The 20,580-nt window shown below is 41.5% G+C and overlaps 1 protein-coding gene across 1 annotated transcript in view; it reads left to right on the forward strand.

Moving 5' to 3' along the window:
• Positions 1 to 20,580, forward strand: part of LOC124616100 — a 131,660-nt gene that overhangs the window by 91,959 nt on the left and 19,121 nt on the right. Inside the window, exon 12 of the mRNA XM_047144360.1 lies at positions 13,196 to 13,340. Coding sequence (XP_047000316.1) covers positions 13,196 to 13,340 — 145 coding nt within the window. The remainder of the gene's footprint in view (positions 1 to 13,195; positions 13,341 to 20,580) is intronic.

Raw genomic sequence — 20,580 nt, forward strand, 5'->3', positions numbered from 1 at the left:
ATATTCACATTGCAAGAAGTCTGTGAAATGTCGTTCAGTTCATTTCTGGGAGGGTGAGGAATTTAAAAAAATAAATAAATCTAGTGCAAATTGTATACTATGTAAAGAATTCAATACATATTTCCTAACTGTTATCTAGTTTAAAGCAGAATAATAATTCAGATGGAGGTTAGTATTTAACATACTAGTTGAAAAATTACAAGAGTTAAAAAAAAGCACAAATAATGAGAATTTGCACAGAGAATGAAAACGAATCTGACTCTGCGTACATAGTCATTTTACACTGCATAGTAGGTGGTACATCTTAGCAATTTGAATGATTCGGCTTACTGTTCCAGTCTTGTATGCAGAGTAGACAGAATCAGAATAACTACATTTGTGTCCCAGTATGTACCCTGATATTTTTGGTCTTATTTTCATGATCCCTATGTGAGATGTAAAACAAAGGCAGCATAACTGCCACAGAGTCTTCCTCAAATATCTGTCCATTATGTTTCCCAACAACATTTCACAGAACTAGTAATGCCTCTCTTCTAAAGATTTCCATTTAACTTTCCAGAGGATTTCTATATGTGCCATACTAGCCTATTATGATCCTAGCAGTGCATCTCTGTATTCGTTCAATATCTGGTGTCATCTCTACAAGATAAGGCCCAGAAGTCTCAAAGTACTCTAGAATTTGTTATGCAACTGTAGTAACACTGTTCACGTTTACGTCGCACTTCACTTAGCGTAGACCGGGACTGTGTCCTAGGCATGCCCGATGTTAACTGACTGGGCACAGCCCGTGCTGCCGGAGTTGTTGTTGTTGTTATACCGGCAGAGGTCGCGTCCAAATTCTCGCGTGCCCTCTGGTGGACGGGACTCTACTTGCAGCAACTACCGTCCGTGACGCGCCGTGCCAATGTGCGCCTCCCGCGATCTTTCTGGTGGCTACTGCACTCCTCCTCCTTCGGGGGGTGAAGCCACTGTGATCCACTGCGTCGGAAGGTGGAGCGTCGGGCAGGAGCGACGACCTCCACATCCATTGGATGGCCGGAGTCGAGGGGATCTGCCAACCCTCGAGCCGGACCTTCGAACACGGCTGGAAATGACCCACAGGAAGAGGCCCCCGTCGTCCCACAACCGGAGCCCAGGACAGAACGGGTGACAAGCTGTCGAACTCCGGATCCTGTTCCACCTTGGCAGGGGCAAGACCTAGTGGCGGGGACGAAGGGGAAGAGACGACCACAGGTGAACCAGCCTCCTGAGAAACCGGGCCTGCTAGGGGGGCCGGCTCTCGCTGGGGCATCTCGAACAATGGCAATGCCGGTGCTGGAGCTACTGGAGGCTGCCAAGGCTGAGAACCATCGCATTGCGGCAGAGTCACAGCAGGGAGAGGAGGTAACGTCCCTTGTGAAACCAACACAGGTGCCGGCAATGGGGAAGCCGGTGTCCGAGAGGTCGGAGGGTGGGTGCCTGAACGTGGACGTAGCTGATTTTGGTGACGACGTACCACCCGGTCCCCCGCCGGCAAGGTATAGAGCCGGCGGCCATTTCGGCGCAGGACCACCGCCGGTATCCAACGTGGATTGCGACCAAACCCACGGGCCCAGACCGACATACCCAGTGGAAAGCCAGGTACTCCGTTTTGTGAAGACTGGCGAGGACCAGGCCGGAGGAGGTGCAGCAGAGTCCTAGGTTGACGCCCATGGAGGAGCTCTGCGGGGCTGCGTTCTCCCATTGGTGTGGTCCGGTATGCCGTCAAGAAAAACGTCAATGCTTCCTCCGCAGGAAATTCGTGCACATACTTTTTCATCTGTGTCTTAAATGTGCGTACCATGCGCTCGGCTTCCCCATTCGATTGTGGATGGAAGGGGGGAGAGCAAACGTGCCGAATACCGAAGCGCCTACAAAAATCCTGGAAGGTCTGCGAAATAAACTGCGGTCCATTGTCCGAGACCAGGGTGATTGGCAGACCTTCCACAGAAAAGATTTTTGCTAGTGCCTGGATTGCAACTTCTGAAGTGGTTGAGGAGCAGCGAACCACATATGGGAATCGGGAATAAGCATCAATGACAATGAGCCAAAAGCCATTGAGAAATGGGCCCGCAAAATCGATGTGAACGCGTTCCCATGCTTGGGTTGCCGGCGGCCATGAAGAGAACGCTGCCCTGGGAGATGCTTGTTGACTCGCACACTGGGAACAGGCGACCACCAAGTGCACAATTTCTCTGTCAATACCGGGCCAGTACACATGCCTGGGAGCCAAGGTTTTAGTACGGGAAACACCCCAGTGCCCCGCATGTAGTAACGTGAGGACCTCCTTTCGTAAACTTGCAGGAACAACCACGCGAGGAGCTGTATCATCGGTAGCCAGAAGGAGAACTCCTTCCAAGACCGAGAGGCGGTCTCGTAGAAGAAAATAATTACGAAGAGGGTCCGAGGCCTGGCCCGGAGGGCGGGATGACCACCCCTGCTGAATGAGGCGAACTACTTGCCGGAGAACCGGGTCAGCTGCCGTTTCCCTGGCTACTCAAGAACTAGTGATCGGGAAGCCATCAACCGCTTGGCGGGAGGCCACATCCAAATGAAAACACATAATCTCCTCTCGATCGAACGTAGGATCTCTGCCCACCGGAAGACAGGAAAGAGCGTCGGCGTTGGCATGCTGTCCTGTAGGGCGAAAATGAATGTCATAATGGTACTTAGAGAGGAACAAGGCCCAGCGCTATAGTCTGTGGGCCGCCCTATCCGGAATCTGAGAGGCGGGGCCAAATAACGAGATTAACGGCTTATGGTCAGTGATTAACTGAAACTTCGTGCCATACAAGAAAGGGTGAAACTTGGTAACAGCGTAGACAATGGCCAAAGCCTCTTTTTCCACCTGGGAGTAATGGGCCTGCGCGGGACTAAGCGTTTTAGACGCAAACGCCAGTGGTTGCTCGGAACCATCTGCGTTGCGATGGGCCAGGACCGCCCCCACCCCATACTGCGAAGCATCTGTAGCCAGGACCAATGGCTTACGGGGATCAAAAGTAGCCAAACAAGGGGCTGACGTGAGGAGGCCCTTCAACGAGGTGAACGCTCGCTCACATGCAGGCGACCAATCAAAAGGAACACCCTTGTGCAGAAGGCAGTACAGGGGTGGGCTATAGTGGAAGCCCTGGGAATGAACCGGTGGTAATAGGCTATCTTGCCTAAAAAAGCTTGTAACTCTTTCAGCAAAGTGGGCCGAGGAAGGTTGACGATACCTTGGACCAAACTTCCTAGTGGCTGGGTGCCGTGCCGAGAGATGGTGTAGCCCACATACTCAATGGACGGTTGGAAGAAGGTTGACTTATGCAGGTGGCAACGCAAGCCCACAGACCTGAATTTGAGAAAGAGGGTGCGAAGGTTGTGCAAGTGTTCCTTCGTGCTGCGGCTGGTGACAATTATGTCATCCAGGTAATTAATACAGGGATTGTCGACGTGACATGCTCAAGATAACGCTGGAATATCGCCGGGGCACTGGATATTCCAAAGGCCAACCTCTGGTATTGGTAAAGGACAAACAGGATGTTGATGACCGCCAGCCGTTTGGAGTCCTCATCAAGTGGTATCTGATGATAAGCCTCTGACAGATCAATTTTCGAAAAATATTGGCCTCCCGCCACGGTGGAGAACAATTCATCAGCACAAGGCAAAGGATAGGTGTCCACCACCAATTGGGAATTAATGGTGGCCTTGAAATCGCCACAAAGACGTAATTTTCCCGAGGGCTTCCTTACAATAACGAGGGGCGAAGCCCACTCACTGAAAGAAATGGGAAGAACGACCCCTAGGGCTGTCAGCCGGTCTAGCTCTTCCTTTACCTGAGGGCGGAGAGCCAAGGGGATCTGCCTCGCGCGTAGAAAACGCGGGCGGCCGACGCCTTCAACGTTAAGTGAGCTTCAAAATCTGAAACACGCCCCAGGCCCTCCTCAAAAATATCTGGAAAGTCTGAGATCAAAGATTCCAATGATTGATAGGGAACGTCTTCGGAGACCAACTGTATAGTGTCAGCGATAGAAAAACCTAAAGCTTGAAAGGCATCCAGGCTAAAAAGGTTAGCGGAGCTCGCATTACTGACAACAATAAAAGTAATAGGCCGAGTGACTGATTTGTAAGTCACGTCGGTAGTGAATTGACCCAGTAGGGGAATGAACTGTTTACCATAACTGCGTAGACGCCGGTAAACTGGCGCCAACGGGGGCGATCCAAGGTTGGAATAAGTTTGTGCAGTCAACAACGAAACTGCCGCGCCCATATCTACTTGCAGTTGTAACCGGCGCGACCGAACCGACACCTCGATAAAGAGTTTGCGTGCCGATGCGTCGGGAGCCTGGCCCGATGAAACTTCCTGAATGTCAACGTCCATGTCCTCTGTACCAGCTTCCTTCGATTCTTTTGAGGCTGAGCGGCAAACTTTAGCAATGTGACCTTTTTTATTACATTTGCGACAAACGGCCCAACGCTGGGGGCACTCTGACCGATCATGATGTATATAGCACGACGCATAGGACGGCAACAGGGGCCGGCGGCCGGAATTCTGTTTATGCGACGTGCGGGAGCGGCCGTAACGGCCGGATTGTGCCGCTCGCACGTCGTCCACCCCGGACACAGTGGACGCGGCCGCGCCGCCCTGAACCTCCGCGACGTCGCACCACGCTTCCAGCTGTTGACCTGCGGCGTGAGAGACTTCATACGATTGAGCAATGGACAGGACTTCCTCGAGGGAAGGGTCTTCTAACTGCAGGGCCCGTTGCCGAACGAACAATGACGTCGCGTACTGTAACGTGGGCATACGACTCTCGCGACTGCTCCGTGACAAAATGACACTTGCGACTAAGACCGTGCAGGGTAGCAGCCCACGCCCGGTAAGACTGATGGGGCTGTTTCTTGCATTGATAGAACTCTACCATAGCCGCCACAACATGCTTGCGGCGGAGATAATATGAAGACAGCAATGAACACAATGCGTCAAAAGACAAGGACGAGGGTTCCTGCAACGGCGCTAGCTGCTGCAAAACTTGATACAGCGAGGGAGATATCCAAGACAAGAAGAGAACACGGCATACCTCCGCATCGGCAACATGAAACGCTGGAAATGCTGCCGAAGGCGATGTTCATATGCGTCCCAATCCTCCGCCGTCTCGTCATACGGGGGAAAGGGAGGAGGGAACTGCGCCGGAGCATACGGCGTGGAGAGCAATGCCGGAAGCACTTGTTTCATGGTGGCCATGAGCTCCGTCTGCTGCGCAACCAAAACCCGCACCAAATCCTCCATGCCATGGAGAAGCTGCGAAACCGGAACAACGATGCAACACGCGAAAGAACGACCCTACTTGTTGCCAATTGTGTAGTAACACTGTTCACATTTACGTCGCACTTCACTTAGCGTAGACCGGGACTGTGTCCTAGGCATGCCCGATGTTAACTGACTGGGCACAGCCCGTGCTGCCGGAGTTGTTGTTGTTCTTGTTGTTGTTGTTGTTATGCCGGCAGAGGTCGCGTCCGAATTCTCGCGTGCCCTCTGGTGGACGGGACTCTACTAGCGGCAACTACCGTCCGTGACGCGCCGTGCCAATGTGCGCCTCCCGCGATCTTTCTGGTGGCTACTGCAGCAACTATGTAATTTCCTTTACAAATTCACAGCACTTTCCCAGAGCCTTTCTACCAAACCTGACTCTTCCATTTGTCTTCTCTGCCCCAGATTTTACATGTTTGTCTCATTTCGTATTGCTTCTTCGTGACTATCACTCATAAATATTTAAACAATATATTGGCCTCCAGAAGTTTACCACTAATCTTTTAACGGGCTACTACTGAGCTGTTTCCATTTGTCATTGCTCCAAGTGAGAGTATTGTCAAAGTCTTTCTGCTTTTGATGCTTTTCTGTAGAGAACAGTGTCATCAGTGAACAGTCTGCTTGTGTTACCGTCCTTACTTGATAACAACATGTGTGTATAATGAGAATGTGAAAAACTGTATGCACTGTTTGTGACATGTCCATTGTTACCTCCATTTATGTTGAGCACTGTATAGTACAATGTATTATTTTCTGTTATTCAGTAATTCTGTGAGCCAATCACATTTTTCTGAAGATACTCCATGTGACTGTATCTTGTTATCAGTTGACAAGGTAGTTCAGTGTTGAATGCCTTTGGGAAATTGGGGAAGAGAGAATCTGCCTGTTCATCTGCACCTAACATTTGAAAAGAGAGAGCCATGTTTCCACAAGTGATTATTCCTGAGCACATGGTAGTGTTTTTGAGAGAAACTTCCTGTTCCGTTTGCCACAAAAGGTGGGTCATTTTGAACTTATGGTCTTGAGTCACCCACACTTCCTTTTTAGTGTTTCCCAACCTTATCCCTCTTTCTTCCCTGAGGTAGGGACTAACAGTTCTCAGAGCTAAAATAGTTGTGTGTGTTTAGTCCTTAACATGTGTCAATTAGCAGTACTGAAAATATCACCTTATGAATATAGTACTGGCCGGTAATTCTTCTCATTATTTTATAGTTTTCTCAAGTAAATTTTCCTATTGGTGCATAATGCGAAGTCATATTTTCAATGGCTGACAACAAAAGAATTTTGTTAGATTCACTGAATTTGGAATGTGGAAGATAGTATTACCATCTTGTGATATTTTCTTTCTCCTTTGTTGTTGTTGTTGTTGTTGTTGTTGTGTTACCCTGCTTAGAGTTTTTCTTCATGTGTATATATTTTTATTTTCTTTTAACAGAAATTTTTATTAATATCAGAACAAAATATTATAATGGTTGGCTTCTTCAACAGCACCTACAGTATGTAACTTCTTCACATGAACTGCTGCTATTTTCTGCATATTCCATAGCAAATTTAAATCTAAATTTAGACACTTTGGTTGCTTCTTCATTACTGGTATGTCCTTGGAGTTTCTACGCAAAACTGGCGCCTTCCACTGCCTCATTCACTCCAAAAGCTATCAGTTGCATTGTACAATGAACCTAAACCATAATGCTGTGTGACATAGATGAAACACTGCCAGAAATTAAGTTGTATATAGTGCCAGAAAAAGTTCTAGAAGAAAGTAGTGTTGAAAACCTGAAACTTTATATTAACAGCCTTTTAGTATGAGAACACAAAGAAACTGTTAGACAGCATGCTGACTCACCACATGGCCAAATATAGTTTTATACACTTTGAGATGCCCACAGAGTACACTGATTAGCCTGCTAATCAAAGCGCAGTATTGCAAGTACAAGTAGAGCTTTGCAAGCACTCCCTCTGTTCTGCAATCTTTAACATTATTTTAAATCAGTCATTGAATAAAAAATGATTCTCTTGCATCTTATATTCTCATTCATCAGATTTTCATTAATGGTCATAGTTATTGTGATATTTCAAAATTAAATAAGCCATAACACTACATTTGAGTAGATTGCAATGAAAAATACGAATCGCTATGAGGTTACATTCGGTCCATGTTACATCATCACACTTAATTTTTCTATGAACTTTGAATGACATCTTTGTATCCAGTCTCAAGAAAATGGTTTGTACGTTTTATGCTCACATCCTCCCATACAGTGATAATGAACTGTTCATTGCATGCATTGTATCTCCAATTATTCAAGACACCGAAATGACTTTTTGTAATATGCTAGCATGCAAAGAGGAGAGTATTTGCCATTTGAATAACATGGGGAGCTTCATTATCTACCACAGTACACAACTACCTACAGATTTTTTTTCAATTAAAATAATGTAATTTTTTAAAGACCCTCAATAGCTGTGAGTTGAGAAATGGTGTGCATAAGTGAAGACATTACATATTTATTTTTATACTGACAGTGAGGTTTTTCATAAGTTATTGACCCGTCCTTTCTTCAGTTGGCTGTTTAATGATCCGCTAATCCAAGATTCTGCTGCGGTTGCAAATGCATTAGGTGAAGTTGTATAAACCCTACTGTATCTCAGTAAAAGAAGCAAAATTCAGTATATATCCAAGAGAAATGTAGGCCTTGTAGACCAGTGGTTCCTGATTCCGAACTGGTGATTTGTCTAGCTTAAATTTCCATAATTCAAAGGTTATTTATTAATTTAAATACAATTTCAAGGCACCACCAATATATATTTCTAAATTCTTTTATAAGATTGATTTACCCTATTTCAATTTTTAAGGAAATATTCAAAGTTTAATCTTGAAAATTATTTGAGGAAGAGATCAGAGCAGCCAGTGAGTGCCCAATACTATTTCCACAGTGTACACGTCAACCACCCGCCATTATGAAGTGGGCAAAGTGTGTGTTTCATTCATTCCGGCTACCCTGCCAGCTGATGTCTTTGTCTGCACTCCCTAACTTATCCACATCTTCTGCACCAGAAATTATAGAAATAATGATGACAAAGTGATATTGCCTTAAAGGAGAGTATGAGGACGTGCAAAAACTGATTTCCGCTAAATTTGAAGTAACAAACTAGTAGCATTGAGAATGTTGACTACAGATTACGGAAATAAGTAGTTTGTGGTGCAGAATGAATGCTAAACCTACCATTCCTGTTTGTTTTGTAGTGCGTAATATATTCATTTTCTATATGCACAAATAAATCTGTAAAGTTCAAAGTGTGCATTGTGGAACTTTCAAAAGTGGACTGTGTTTTCCTAAGTACACCACAACATAAGGATTCCATTAGAGAAAAAGGAAAGAAATATAGACAACTTATCGTACTAAGTGCAAGAAAAAGATGGAAGTCAAATTCTAAAAAGCAGTGTGACTGCTGGCTGAACAGTGGGGTGGATTATGAATGTGGAGGCTAAAGAGCGGTCCACAGCATGCACACTCTCTGAATGATGCTGTGATGCTGCAGAAAAGGTCTATTTTATTAATCTATTTGCAATTACGTTACATTTATTTGTGTTACTGCAAAAGGCTAAATAATGCTCAGTAGAAAACGAATAAATATATCACGGTAGTTATAGACTTTAAACATAAGCAGTAATGGAATTTGATTTCTAGCTAGACCCCCCATGAACCATGGACCTTGCCATTGGTCCCAGGCTTGCGTGCCTCAGTGATACAGATGGCCGTACCGTAGGTGCAACCAGAACGAAGGGGTATCTGTTGAGAGGCCAGACAAATGTGTGGTTCCTGAAGAGGGGCAGCAGGCTTTTCAGTAGTTGCAGGGGCAACAGTCTGGATGATGGCTGAACTGGCCTTGTAACACTAACCAAAACGGCCTTGCTGTGCTGGTACTGCGAACGGCTGAAAGCAAGGGGAAACTACAGCCGTAATTTTTCCCGAGGGCATGCAGCTTTACTGTATGGTTAAATGATGATAGCGTCCTCTTGGGTGAAATATTCCGGAGGTAAAATACTCCCCGATTCGGAACACAGGGGGGAGGGCGGGGGGGGGGGGGGGGGGGACTACTCATCCTCATTCTGCTTTTGTTGATGTTCATCTTATATCCTCCTTTCAAGACACTGTCCATTCCGTTCAACTGCTCTTCCAACTCCTTTGCTGTCTCTGACAGAACTACAATGTCATCGGCGAACCTCAAAGTTTTTATATCTTCTCCATTAATTTTAATACCTACTCTGAATTTTTCTTTTGTTTCCTTTACTGCTTGCTCAATATGCAGATTGAATAACATCGGGGACAGGCTACAACCCTGTCTCACTCCCTTCCCAACCGCTGCTTCCCTTTCATGCCCCTCGACTCTTATAACTGCCATCTGGTTTCTGTACAAATTGTAAATAGCTTTTCACTCTCTGTGTTTTACCCCTGCCACCTTTAGAATTTGAAAGAGAGTATTCCAGTCAACATTGTCAAAAGCTTTCTCTAAGTCTACAAATGCCAGAAATGTAGGTTTGCCTTTCCTTAATCTATTTTCTAAGATAAGTCGTATGATCAGTATTGCCTCACGTGTTCCAACATTTCTGCGGAATCCAAACTGTTCTTCGCCGAGGTCGGCTTCTACGAGTTTTTCCATTTGTTTGTAAAGAATTTGCGTTAGTATTTTGCAGCTGTGACTTATTAAACTGATAGTTTGGTAATTTTCACATCTGTCAACACCTGCTTTCTTTGGGATTGGAATTATTATATTCTTCTTGAAGTCTGAGGGTATTTCGCCTGTCTCTCACATCTTGCTCACCAGATGGTAGAGTTTTGTCAGGACTGGCTCTCCCAAGACCGTCAGTAGTTCTAATGGAATGCTGTCTACTCCTGGGGCCTTGTTTCGACTCAGGTCTTTCAGTGCTCTGTCAAACTGTTCACGCAGTATCGTATCTCCCATTTCATCTTCATCTACATCCTCTTCCATTTCCATAATATTGTCCTCAAGTACATTGCCCTTGTATAGACACTCTATACACTCCTTCGACCTTTCTGCTTTACCTACTTTGCTTAGAACTGGGTTTCCATCTGAGCTCTTGATATTCATACAAGTGGTTCTCTTTTCTCCAAAGGTCTCTTTAATTTTCCTGTAGGCAGTATCTATCTTACCCCTAGTGAGATTAGCCTCTACATCCTTACATTTGTCCTCTAGCCATCCCTGCTTAGCCATTTTACATTTCCTGTCGATCTCATTTTTGAGACGTTTGTATTCCTTTTTGCCTGCTTCATTTACTGCATTTTTATATTTTCTCCTTTCATCAATTAAATTCAATATTTCTTCTGTTACCCAAGGATTTCTGCTAGCCCTCTTCTTTTTACCTACTTGATCCTCTGCTGCCTTCACTACTTCATCCCTCAGAGCTACCAATTCGAATTCTACTGTATTTCTTTCCCCCATTCCTGTCAATTGTTCCCTTATGCTCTCCCTGAAACTCTGTAAAACCTCTGGTTTAGTCAGTTTATACAGGTCCCATCTCCTTAAATTCCCACCTTTTTGCAGTTTCTTCAGTTTTAATCTACAGTTCATAACCAATAGACTGTGATCAGAGTCCACATCTGCCCCTGGAAATGTCTTACAATCTAAAACCTGGTTCCTAAATCTCTGTCTTACCATTATGTAATCTATCTGAAACCTATCAGTATTAGATACCTTCTAGTATCTCCAGGATTCTTCCATGTATACAACCTTCTCTTATGATTCTTGAACCAACTGTTAACTATGATTAAGTTATGCTCTGTGCAAAATTCTACCAGATGGCTTCCTCTTTCATTTCTCTCCCCCAAGCCATATTCACCCACTATGTTTCCTTCTCTCCCTTTTCCTACTCTCGAATTCCAGTCACCCATGACTATTAAATTTTCGTCTCCCTTCACTACCTGAATAATTTTCTGTATCTCATCATACAATTCATAAATTTCTTCATCATCTGCAGAGCTAGTTGACATATAAACTTGTACTACTGTACGAGGCATGGGCTTCGTGTCTATCTTGGCCACAATAATGCGTTCACTGTGCTGTTTGTAGTAGCTTACCCGCACTCCTATTGTTTTATTCATTATTAAACCTACTCCTGCATTACCCCTATTTGATTTAGTATTTATAACCCTGTATTCACCTGACCAAAAGTCTTGTTCCTCCTGCCACCGAACTTCATTAATTCTCACTATATCTAATTTCAACCTATCCATTTCCGTTTTTAAATTTTCTAACGTACCTGCCCGATTAAGGGAACTGACGTTCCACGCTCCGATCCGTAGAACGCCAGTTTTCTTTCTCCTGATAACGATATAATAATTCCAATCCCAAAGAAAGCAGGTGTTGACAGATGTGAAAATTACCAAACTATCAGTTTAATAAGTCACAGCTTCAAAATACTAACACAAATTCTTTACAGACAAACGGCAAAACTGGTCGAAGCCGACCTCGGGGAAGATCAGTTTGAATTCCGTAGAAGTGTTGGAACACGTGAGGCAATACAGACCCTACTATTTATCTTAGAAAATAGATTAAGGAAATGCAAACCTACGTTTCTAGCATTTGTAGACTTAGAGTAAGCTTTCGACAATGTTGACTGGAATACTCTCTTTCAAATTCTAAATGTGGCAGGGGTAAAATACAGGTAGCGAAAGGCTATTTACAATTTGTACAGAAAGGAGATGGCTGTTATAAGAGTCGAGGGGCATGAAAGGGAAGCAGTGGTTGGGAAGGGAGTGAGACAGGTTTGTAGCCTCTCCCCGATGTTATTCAATCTGTATATTGAGCAAGCAGTGAAGGAAACGAAAGAAAAATTCGGAGTAGGTATTAAAATCCATGGAGAAAAAATAAAAACTTTGAGGTTCGCTGATGACATTGTAGTTCTGTCAGAGACAGCAAAGGACTTGGAAGAGCAGTTAAACGGAATGGACAGTGTCTTGAAAGGATGATATAAGATGAACATCAACAAAAGCAAAACGAGGATTATGGAATGTAATGGAATTAAGTCGGGTGATGCTGAGGGAATTAGACTAGGAAATGAGACACTTAAAGTAGTAAAGGAGTTTTGCTATTTGGGGAGCAAAATAACTGATGATGGTCGAAGTAGAGAGGATATAAAATGTAGACCGGCAATGGGAAGGAAAGCGTTTCTGAAGAAAACGAAATTTGTTAACATCGGGTATAGATTTAAGTGTCAGGAAGTCGTTTCTGAAAGTATTTGTATGGAGTGTAGCCATGTATGGAATGAAACATGGACGATAAATAGTTTGGACAAGAAGAGAATAGAAGCTTTCAAAATGTGGTGCTACAGAAGAATGCTGAAGATTAGATGGGTAGATCACATAACTAATGAGGAGGTATTGAATAGAATTGGGGAGAAGAGTAATTTGTGGCACAACTTGACAAGAAGAAGGGACCAGTTGGTAGGACATGCTCTGAGGCATCAAGGGATCACAAATTTAGTATTGGAGGGCAGCGTGGAGGGTAAAAATCGTAGAGGGAGACCAAGAGATGAATACACTAAGCAGATTCAGAAGGATGTAGGTTGCTGTAGGTACTGGGAAATGAAGAAGTTTGGACAGGATAGAGTAACATGGAGAGCTGCATCAAACCTGTCTCAGGACTGAAGACCACAACAACAACAGCTAGATCCAATATTACATAAAGAACCAGCTGGTATAATGAAAATTATTTACACCTTTGGGGATGCACATATGTGGAGTTCTCATTTGTTGCATTGTGGACCATATGTTATTGTTTATCTCAACAAGCTTGGATAAGAAAATGTAGTCTCACAACTAATATTAACATGTTTCCTTAGTGTTCTTACCTCTTTTCTTTCAGATATCCACCAAGTATCCAGCTTATTGATTTTGGAAGAGCAATTGATATGACCTTATTTCCTCCTAAGACAACATTTACATATGCTGTAACTACCAAAGATTTTCAGTGCACCGAGATGCAGGCAAAAAAGCCTTGGACATATCAAGTAAGTCTTTACTCAGACCTGGCAATATGTATTCATTGTGGGTCTTTAGATAACTGGAAGAAATAAAGAGAATATCTGATTTCAACTAATAAATTGTGTCAACTAAATGCAAACTTTATCTTTTATTTTAAGAAATAAATTTTTGAAAACTGAATTCACTATCAGACTTTCCTCAGTTCATTCATCTGTTGTGTTCCAACCATTCCATAATAGAGAACTTTCAGGGACTATGTACATAAATGATAAAAGTGTTAAAAGACAGTAATGTTAGAATAAAATTTCTTTTAAAAGAAATCATTTTCCTATGCTTCAAAATGTGTGTATGCTAAAACTGAATTTCCAAGTGGTGATGGAATTTGTTCTTCAAAAAGAGATTTGGTTTTTTACTCCATAAAAACATTACATCCCACCTTGGATGTTACATATAAACTCATTGTAGACTTTTGTAATGTAGTAAATGACAGATGGTTGATGCTCAAGAAGCATATAACAGTTACAGCAGTAATAAGATAATGTCTATCTTCATGAAGATCCTGTAACAGTTTTCTTTGTTGTGTTGTAATACATTAATACTTTTTCCACAAATCATGAATTTATTTAGTTTATTGCATTATTTTTTTACTATCTCATATATAAAAATTCATGTATTGAGTAGAGGGAGTTGTCATTCAGAAATTCTTTTAATTTGTTTTTAAGTGTTGGTTGGCTATCTTTCAGACTTTTAATGCCATTTGGCAAATGACAAAAGATTTTTGCAGCAGCATAAGTCACCCCTTTCTGTGGAAATACCAGAGTTAACCAGAATAGTGAAGATCATCCTTTCTTCTAGTGTTCTTGCTATACACTTTGCTATTATTTTTGAATTGAACTGGTTATTAATAACAAATTCTTAAGTGAATATATGTATTGTGAAGATACTGTGACTGTCCAGAGTTCCTTAAATAAATGTTTGCAAGGTGATCTTCGTGGACTCCAGCTATTATTCTGATTACATGCTTTTGTGCAATGAATACTTTTTCTCTTAATGATGAATTACCCCAAAATATAATGCCGCATGAAAGTAGTGAATGAAAATAGGCATAATAGGCTAATTTACTGATATGATTATCACCAGAATTTGCAATAAACCTAATAGCAGAAGTAGCTGAACCTAACCATTTCAGCAGATGATCAATGTATTTCGTCCATTTCAATTTCTCATCAATGCACACGCCTAGAAATTTTGAGTATTCTATCTTAGCAACAGACTTCGGTTCAAAGTCTATATTTATGGTGTTCACTGCACAGACTTGCATATATTGTGTTTTCTCAAAATGTAGTGAGTCCATTTGCAGACAACCATGTAATAATTTTCTGAAGGACATTATTTACAATTTCCTCAGCTAATTCTTGTTTGTTGGGTGTAATTACTATATTTGCATCATCAGCAAAAAGAACTAACTTTGCATCTTCATGAATATAGAGTGATAAGTCATTAATATATATATGAAGAACAATAAGGGGTCCAAAACTGGACCCATTCTTGATACCTCCCCAGTTAGAGGACTCTGCTGATTTTTGCAGACTATCTGTACTGTTAATTTCAATGTTCTACATTCTTCCAGTTAAATATGAATTAAACCATGTGTGCACTGTCCCACTCACACCACAATTATCTAGAAGAATTTCATGATTCATACAGTCAAAAGTCTTTGAGAGATCACAAAATATCCCAATGGATGATGTTCAGTTATTCAGGTCATTTAATATTTGATCAGTGAAAGCATATATAACATTTTCTGTTGAAAAGCCTTTCCGAAAACAAAGTTGACATTTTGTTAGTACTTCATTTTTACAGATAAGTGAGACTACTCTTGAATACATTACTTTTTCAAGAATTTTGGATCAGGCAGTCAGAAGTGAGATTTGGCGGTTTGTCAGCATCAGAAGTATTCCTCTTTTGTATGCAACGGTTTAACAAGAGCATATTTCAATCTATCTGGGAAAAAATGGCCTGATTCAGCGAGCTACTACATAAGTGGTTGAGAACCCTACTCATCTGTCAGGGACAAGCTTTTAGTACTCTGTTGCAAAAGCTTTTACTTTTGAGTGAATTTATTATTTTCCTAATTTCAGTGGGAGAGGCGGGCTGAATTTCAGTTTTATCAAATTGCATACTATTGCCTCTTCCATATAAAATGGCTCTTAAGCACTATAGGACATAACATCTGAGGCCATCAGTCTCCTAAACTTAGAACTACTTAAACCTAACTAACCTAAGGACATCACACACATCCGTGCCCGAGGCAGGATTCGAACCTGCGACTGTAGAAGCAGTGCGGTTCCCGACTGAAGTGGATCCTATTTTCTGTACAAAACTTAAAAATGATTATTAAAAATATTTTCTACTTCTAACTTTTTGTTAACAAAGTTTTCATTGATTTTGACAGAAATACAGTCTTCCTGTCCTCTCAGTTTCCCTTTTAACAATATTCCAAATTGTTTTAATTTTACTATCGGAAGTGCTAATGTTTCCAGAATGAGATTTTCACTCTGCAGCGGAGTGTGCGCTGATATGAAACTTCCTGGCAGATTAAAACTGTGTGCCCGACCGAGACTCGAACTTCGGACCTTTGCCTTTCGCGGGCAAGTGCTCTACCACTGAGCTACCGAAGCACGACTCACGCCCGGTCTCACAGCTTTACTCCTGCCAGCACTTGCCCGCGAAAGGCAAAGGTCCCGAGTTCGAGTCTCGGTCGGGCACACAGTTTTAATCTGCCAGGAAGTTTCAGTGCTAATGTTGGTCATAATGCACATACTTCTGGAATTTTTGATAACTTTTCTTAATACAGTGCAGTAGTTTTTGTAATGTTTGACTGTTACTGGATCATTACTCCTTCAGCATTGAGAAAACCTTCACCTCTAGTAGACTTGTTTGGATCTGTGTCTGAGGGCTGAGACAATGCCACTACGCTTTTTTACCCTGGTTACAGCACCTACATAATACATAATTTGGCACATAAAAATTATTTAGAAGTAATATTAAACATAGTTAGGGAAAGGTTAAAGGGATGGGGGAACACATGCTGACACCATGCTACAAGTTTCTGTGGATTATCATAAGCTCTGGTTAATTTGATTGAATTGTATTAAAATCATCATTTCTCTGGTACCAATTGAGTTTCAGATAAACCATGTTGTGTGTTTACTGTATATATAAACTTCAATTAGACATATCGATGAAGAGTGTAGCTGCATAGATTTGCCAGTAGTTTAATTTTAAATGTTTCTTAAATCATATTTTATAAAAAGCTGTGTTACCTGTGAACTAGTGGTTGCACAGCAAAGTGCAATGCTGCAATCAGTTTGTGAAATCAAGACACAAAATTTGATATGTTCATATTCTTTGAGGCAGTGCCATGCCACGGTCAAGCGATGTTGGCAAGCTGGATGCACTCAGTGTTTGTGAGGCCAATTGAGGAGCTATTTGATTGAGAAGTAGCAGATCCGGTCACGAAAACTGACAATGCCCGGGAGAGCGGAGTGCTGTGCCCCTTCCATACCCATATCCAATGAAGCCTATTGGCTGAGGATGACATGGCAGTCGGTCGATACCGTTGGGCCTTCCAAGGTATTTTTGGACAGAGAAGAGAGAGAGATATTCTTTAGGACTTCATGACATTCAATTGTAGTATTTTTCATGTATTTACAAGCTATGTTCTGTAGCTGGAAAGCGTCACTTGGTCATAAGCGTGCATGTCTCCTGTAACTCTTGGGTTTCGCCTGTCACCTAATCCTTTTGTGCTCGCCCTAAGCAGGGCGTGCTTAGCTGTCTCGCTGCTGCACAGCGTGGCCGTGTCCAGCCGAGTCCTAGCAAAGCCTGTTAAGTCACATTGTGCAGCCAAAATATTGAATACAACTAGAAGGAAAGGTGTGGAGGATTTCAGAAAAAGACAGACAGAAATGGGCCAAAAATTTGTGTGAGTCCTAAGGTGAAAGACAGGTAGAAGAATCATATATGTTAAGGGTCAATTCTGCCCAATCAGCCTATAAAATAAGCATGTTTGCTAATGAAGCAATCAATGTAAATCTTTTTGCACTTTATTTATTGATTCTTGGACAACATCTTCTGGTTTTCTTGAGAAATTCAGTCATTTTTAAGCCCCCCATCCAAGGAGTTAAAGTTGCAGAATGAAATTTGTCAATGATGAAATGCTGCAGTCTCCAAATATTTTCTAAAATCAAAAGACAAACAATCTTCTTAACCTATAGGTTAGTGTATGCAGAGTAAGCACAGTTTGATGAAATTTGAGAAAACAGTAAAGCAGCAGATGTTTGAAACAAAGAATTTAAGTTGAGTAAGTCACTTGTGCCGACTGACTGGGTATACAGTGCTACTGGTCACAGGAAGGGGCCTTGTGATGGTGTAGGAGGCCTGCTGAAGCACCACACTGCAAAACATAATCTTTCCAGACCAAATACAGCTACAATTCAAAATGCTGAGGATTTTATGAGAGTCGTTAAATCTTGAACATCCACAGCCTTTGTTCTTTTGTCCAAAGAGGAAATTGATGAATTCCGTGAGCAGAAAATGAATACGGTCCAAACAAACTACTCCTGTGAAAGGAATTCAGAAGACACATTTTTGGACTGAAAGTGATGCATGAACTCATATTGCAAACACCTTAAGGAGCAAGAAAGAAGAAATTTCATTCGTTAGGCCAACACCTCTGAAACAGAAGGATAATATTCAAATACACAACCTGAGAAGGGGGATGTTTGTGGCATGTGTGTATGACTTCGACTGGTGGATTGCAGAGATTATAGACGCCAGTTATGAGTTAAATGAAATTGTAGTGAACTTTATACTACCACATGGATATAGGTTTCCAGCTGAAGAACAGCAATAACACCATCAGGGCTTACTTCCTGTTCACAATGTTTTGTAGATTGTAATTGCTTCATTTCCTATTGGTTCAACAGGAAGGCATCACTCTACATTAAAGGAAGATACTGACGCAGTGGAACACATTTTTAGTTCATTGAATGGCTAATTTCAACACGAAACAGAGTGCACAGAAGTTTTATAAATTGAAACCTTTAAGTCTTTGGACCTTTCACATACATTTTGGAATAATTTAAAATACTTGAAAAAATGAGTCACTTATTCATCTTTCAAAACTAAAATTATGTTAAATAAGGCTAGGTTTTGATTTTTATGAGTCTGTTATGTGATAACATGGTAATAAAATAGGTTTTATGTATGGCAAAAATTTCAATTGTTTATAAAACCTGTTCAACCTAAAAGTGGAAGCTCTCCTTTTCAGGGAATGTAGAACTATATATGGTACTAACCAACAGAAAAAAATCCAAATTTTATGGATTGGCATTTTTGGGGAAAAAAAATTTCCATAGATTATAAAAAAAGTTCAGAATGGACAGATAGGTCCAGATGGAGGATTTGTTTGTAATCATAAAGCAATTATGTTTCAAATTTAAAAAAAAATCTAGAACTGTTCCAGAGATACAGCAATTTAAAATTTTTTCCAAAAGTTGCATCTTCAAAATGGTATTCGCAGTGTCATCTTTGGAGGGCTGTATCTCGGAGTAGAAATTTTTTGGAGAAAACAAAAAAATACGTGTTCCTTACTTAGTCCTTCATTTTAACATATGCTAAATTCAATAACATCCGAATAACCAGTACTCCAGCAGCGACTGAGTAGCGCCGCTGCCTGGCAATGACAGATGGTGATTGTGGTCCAGGGCAGCACACAAGTCACTGCTGAATTTCTGGTTATTTTTTATATTTTACTGTCCCTGTTGATACATACAGATAAAATGAATATCACATTAGAGTAATTTGGGACCACTCTATCTAATGTACACATAAAATTCTGCAAATTACATTGTCATGGTGCATCACACGAAAGGTGTGATGAGGAGAAACTGTTTGGACTGACTCCATGTATACATTGCAAACACAAATTACAAAAATTTGCTGAAACACCAGAGAAAATGCGCATGATGACTCTCGGGTTAGACAAACAGTATAAACAGGCTCTATAAGGGAAATAAATGAAGATGAGATGGGAGATACAGTACTATGAGAGGAAGTTGACAGAGTTCTGAAAGATCTAAGTGGAAACAGAGCCCCTGGAGTATACGACATTCTCTCAGAATTGTTGAGATCCTTGGAAGCACCAGCCATCACCAAACTATTCTCCCAGATACACAACACATACATGACAGGCTAAATACCCTCAGACTTTCAGAACAACATAATAATTCCAGTTCCAAAAAAAGCAGGTGCTGTAGAACTGTTGGTTTTGTAAGTCATGACTGCAAAATACTGATATGACTTAATTTACAGAAGAATTTATCTTTGAAGAAAGAGAGGCAAACCTATGTTTGTGGCATTTGTAGACTTAGAGAAAACTTTTGATAATTTTGACTGGAATACACTGCGAAATTCAGAAAGTAGAAAAGATAAAATACAAGGAACAAAATGGTTATGTACCATTTTCACAGAAGCAAGACAGCAATTGTAGTAGTCAAAGGACATGAACAGGTAATAGTTGTTGAGAAAGGTGCGAGAGAGAGAGAGAGAGAGTTGCAGCTTACCCACAGTGCTATTCAATCTGGATTCTTAGCAAGCAGTAAAGGGAACCAAAGAAAAAAATGGAAAAGAAGTAAAGGTTTTGGAAGAAGATCTAAAATTTTTAAGGTTTGTCAGCTACATTGTAATTGATTTGGAAAAGCAGTTGAATGGAATGGCTAGTGTCTTGAAAAGAGGGTAAAAGATGAACATCAACAAACTAAAACAAAATTAATGGATTGTAGTCCAATTAAATAAGGCTAGAGACATCAGAATTAGTAAATAGGTTTTGCTTTTAGCCAGCAAAATAATTGATGAAAAAAGTAGGGAGGATACTGAAGGTATTTGTCTGAAGTCAAGCCTTGTATGAAAGTGAAATGTGGAATATAAGCAGTTCAGACAAGATAAGGTTTGTATCTGCAGAAGGCATGACAATGTAGCTACAGTCAGTGCAGATACTTCACACACCGACAGTGACTCGGTAACAACCGGGCAGTAGAACCTTGTCATTGGAAAGAATTTGTCATGTGAATTGAACTGTGGGAAGCAGACATCTGAACCAGACATCTGAACCCACATTAAGCTCACAGTAAAATATTCATCACACACATGGCACAGGGGATAATGTCTGAGCATGCGACAACTCGTGACACAAAGTGCAAGACT

The sequence above is a fragment of the Schistocerca americana genome, chromosome 5 (genome assembly GCF_021461395.2).
Source record: "Schistocerca americana isolate TAMUIC-IGC-003095 chromosome 5, iqSchAmer2.1, whole genome shotgun sequence".
Taxonomy (NCBI): Eukaryota; Metazoa; Arthropoda; class Insecta; order Orthoptera; family Acrididae; genus Schistocerca; species Schistocerca americana.